The sequence below is a fragment of the Carlito syrichta genome, unplaced genomic scaffold (assembly GCF_000164805.1).
Source record: "Carlito syrichta isolate Samal-C Ts95f unplaced genomic scaffold, Tarsius_syrichta-2.0.1 Scaffold136857, whole genome shotgun sequence".
Taxonomy (NCBI): domain Eukaryota; kingdom Metazoa; phylum Chordata; class Mammalia; order Primates; family Tarsiidae; genus Carlito; species Carlito syrichta.
This window is the reverse complement of record NW_007080953.1, coordinates 227,978-232,166: the sequence shown is the minus strand read 5'-3', so window position 1 is coordinate 232,166 and position 4,189 is coordinate 227,978. Positions and strand designations below refer to the sequence as shown.

Sequence of the window (4,189 nt, the reverse complement as noted above, 5' to 3'; positions counted from 1 at the left end):
ACTGAGAGTTCTGCTGCAGAGCAACTCCATGTTGCTTGAGACCCATCGGAAACAGGAAGACACTGAAATCAAGGCAACACCCCCACAGCCATATCTCATTGCCAAACACCTTTTGCTCCATCATGTTCTCTGGCACATGTAGAGTGTTTCTGGCTTTTTCCCTGCCTATGACAAGTTCTTTTGGTTCAGTTAAGAGTATTTCTCCCACATCCAGAACAGACATAAGAAATCACTGGGAATTTACATCTGATTAGCAAACATTCATTCTCCCATTATTATAAGGCTCAAAGTTACAAGGAGGAATAGTATGTGTTTACCCGGTTGGTGTTTTGTTAGTCTTTTTTTTAAGTTAAACTCAAAAGTGTTACTTTTCTGAGGAAGTGGCCGGAATAACACTCTCGCAAATTCAGAAACCTGCTGGCACAACTTGAAGTCAGACATTATTTCTAACCAAATTATACTCTTTTGTCTGCCAAGATAACCTGACAATTTTAATATCTGAAGGCAGGCCTATATGATAATCCCAACAGTATTCAGGAGATAAGATTTTAGAGGGTTTGTTGAGAAAGAAATACTTGTTTAGATGGCTTTCATCGTGCCACTCGGCTTCTATGTCATTTTTCTTGTCCTGGAGGATTCCCTTAAAGCACTCTTGGGTGATGTTGAGGACCTGAATGGGTGTTCCTCCAAAAATGGCTGCGTGGTAGTAAAAATCCCCCAGACCAAATGGAATGTATGCTGCTGACTCCTTCCGCCTCTCATAGGTAAACTCATGAGGATATGCCCTGTACCACCAGGCCTGCAGCTGAGCCACTGACTGACCCAGGGTCTCCACCCCGAAATTGTCTTGGAAGACCTGGTCCACGTCCATGCAGAAGAGGAAGTCGACCTCGTGCTGGATGTGGGCCAAGATGTGCTCCCCAATGGTCTTCATGCGCATCATACTGATGTCCTGCCACCTCTTTTCAGGCCTGACCTCAAACACTTTAGAAGAGCGCAGAGGACCCAGCTCTATCAAAGGCATCTTAGAGACATCATCCACCATGATGTAAAATATGACTTTGTGGCCAACCATGAAGTATTTATTAGCAGATGTTATGAACTCCTCCAAGTAATGCTCAATGTATCTGAAACAAAGAAGAAAGGGAAGCATTTAACCTCTGAGATTCCTGCAGGACACCACATGCTATTAAAATCATCTACTCTGTATTTTACGGTTAGGAGGGGAATGATTTCTCTCTACCCCAGATGTGTGTTTTCAAGTGGAGGGACATCTGTTAATGTAACACTCCTGGCTACTCTCCACCATTCAGTTACGCAATCCTGAGGGAGGTGGAATGACTTATCTGACTGCCAATTTTGGAAGAGCGGTTGGGCATGCATAGTCCTGTCCCTCCTCTCTTCTTGCTCTTGGAAGCTGGCCAATTCAAGAGAGCATGCATTCTCAACCGCTCTGGGCCTTGCAGTAAGCTCAGTGGTAGAGGATCTATTCCCCTATCTAGAGACTTGTAGCTTCTAAAGCTGTAAGTGCCTGGGTGCCTAAGTCTTTCTAACTCTGTGATTCAATACGTAGGAGGCCCAGGGCCTGGCAACATAAACCACATTCTCCAACACAGCTTTAGCTATAATCAAGGTGACATTTACTACCCCCTGCCTTATTTCCTCCTTTGTCTGATGTATCAATTGGCTCAGACTTTGGGCGGTCAAAGGGGCTGCCAGTCCTTGAGCCTCCCTCAAAACCCACAACATATAAACCAGTGTTGCTACTGCCAGACCAGACACAAGAATGATGTGACCATTAGGTCCACTGGGGATGCATTAAGCTCAAACAACAGCATGCTCTTATCCTCCTCTGTGACACAGAGGATGAATTATGGAACACAGATCTCCTTTCTTGTTACGTAGGCATCCCGTGGGTCTCCCACTGGTCACTGAAAACACCAATCCACTGTCCACATACCATCATTATAAATCCATCCAAATACTAAACAACCTCTGATTTGATCTTATTTTAGCTATTTTATTTGGCCTTACTTTAACTAGTTTTTCTTTGTCTTAAGAAAAAAAAGACAATTTTTTAAGAGCAGTTTTAGGTTCACAGCAAAATGGAGCGAAAAGTACAGAGTTCCCATTTACCACCTGTCCCCACACTTGCACAGCCTCTCCCCTCCTTCAATATTCCTTCACCTGAGTGGTATATGAGGGAGACCTCCCAAAAACCACAATTATATTTTGGAGTGCGGGCCCCTTGTGGTACAGTCTTCCTCCACTAAGTGTTCTGGGAACCCATCAGCATCAGTGTAACAGCTAGCCTTGTTGTGAGAGGCTGTGAGCAGCTTCAGTTAATTTTTTTTGGAGATTCTTTCAATGCATTTGTTCATTTCATGATGGGTGATTTACGAGTATACATGCCCACACCGCACTGAGTGATCAGCAGATTTTGACCAAAAACAGCATTACCCCGGTACCCCACCCTCCCTATTCACCCATCTCACTCCAAGAGACTTTATTTGTTTCCCCAGATAAAAAAGTCCTCAAAGGGAAATGTTTTGCTGACGTGGAAGAAGTGAAACAAAAAAATGGCAGAAGCACTAAAAGGCATCAAAATTGACAAGTTCAAAAACTGTTTTGAGTAGTGGAAAAAGTGTCTCGATAGTTGTATTGCATCAAATGTAGAGTACTATGAAGGTGACTGAAGTTTAAACATGTAAGAATAAATACACAATTTTTTAATAAATAAATTCTGCTTTTTGGGGTCTCTCCTCATATTTGTTACAGGTGATGAACTTACATGGGTACATCACTATCACCTAAAGTCCACAGTTTACATTAGCGTTCACACATCGTGCTGTACATTCTGTGGGTTCTGATGGCTGCATAATGGCATGCCTCTACCCCTGTAGTGTCACGCAGAGCTGTTTCGCTGCCCTGAATATCCTGTGTGCTCCGTCTATTCATCCCTGCCTCTCCCTCTGCCCTTCACAACCACTGATTTTTTCATTGTCTCCTTCATTTTACCTTTTTCAGAATGTCATGTAGTTGGAAACATACAGTATGGAGACTTTCAGTTTGGGTTCTTTTATTTAGTAAGAGGCATTTAAGGGTCGTCCTATCTTTTCATGGCTTCATAGTGCATTTCTTTTTCGCTCTGAATCATGCTCCATTGTCTGGATGTACCACAGTTTATTTTTCCACTCACCTACTGAAGGATATCTTGGTTGCTTCCAAGCTTTGGCTATTATGAATAAAGTTGCTATTAACATCCATGTGCAGATTTTTGTGTGGGCATACATTTTTTTTATAACTCATTTGGGTAAATACCAAGGAGCACAACCACTGGATCGTATGATAAGAGTACGTTTCGTTTTGTAAAAAACTGCCAGGTTGTCTTCCAAAGCTACATGTTGCATCTCCACCAGCAATGAATAAGAGTTTCCAGGCTCCACATTTTTGTCAGCATTTGGTGTTGTCAGTGTTTTGAGTTTTGGCCATTCTAATTGGTATGTAGTTGTATTTTAACTATTTATCTATTCATTCGGAAAACACTACATTGACATCTTCTGTAAGTCCACGAAATAGACTATCTGGTGAAGCCATGTATGGAGACTATAGGGAAGAGGAAGAAGAAATCAGATGGTTTAAAACTGCCCATCCAGCCGGGCTCGGAGGCTCAGCCTGTAATCCAGCACTTTGGGAGGCCGAGGTGAGTGGATTGCCTGAGCCTGCGGGTTCGAGACCCACCTGGACAACTTGGCGAGACCTCATCTCTACAATAAATAAAAAATTAGCCGGGTGTGGTAGCGTGCACCTGTAGTTCCAGCTACTTGGAAGGCTGAGGTGGAAGGATCACCGGAGCCCAGCAGGTGAAGGCTGCAGTGGCCAGGAGCGGTCACTGCACTCCAGTCTGGGTGACAGAGTGAGACTCCAACTCAAAAAAAAAAAACAACAAAAAAAACTGCTCATCCAGACCCAAAACTCATGGGCAGTGAATATGGACTGAATTTAATTTGGTGATCCCCCTAACTGACCAATCATGATGTTTAGTGAATGATAATGAAGGACTTTTTGCTTTTTTATTGTTGCTTGGATTTCCTTTCTTTGCTATCAAAACAAAGTGCACTCTTAATGCTGGTATCCAAAAACCCAAGGGGTTACAGTATCAATTCTTTTGGTTTTTTTTTTTTTTTTT

General features: G+C 42.8%; 1 protein-coding gene across 1 annotated transcript in view; it reads right to left on the bottom strand.

Moving 5' to 3' along the window:
- Positions 1–374: 374 nt before the first annotated feature.
- The window catches only part of GGTA1 (N-acetyllactosaminide alpha-1,3-galactosyltransferase), a 34,951-nt gene continuing 31,136 nt past the window's right edge, over positions 375–4,189 (bottom strand). Inside the window, exon 7 of the mRNA XM_008049783.2 lies at positions 375–1,127. Within this exon, the coding sequence (XP_008047974.1) occupies positions 434–1,127 (694 nt within the window). The 3' untranslated portion in view covers positions 375–433. The remainder of the gene's footprint in view (positions 1,128–4,189) is intronic.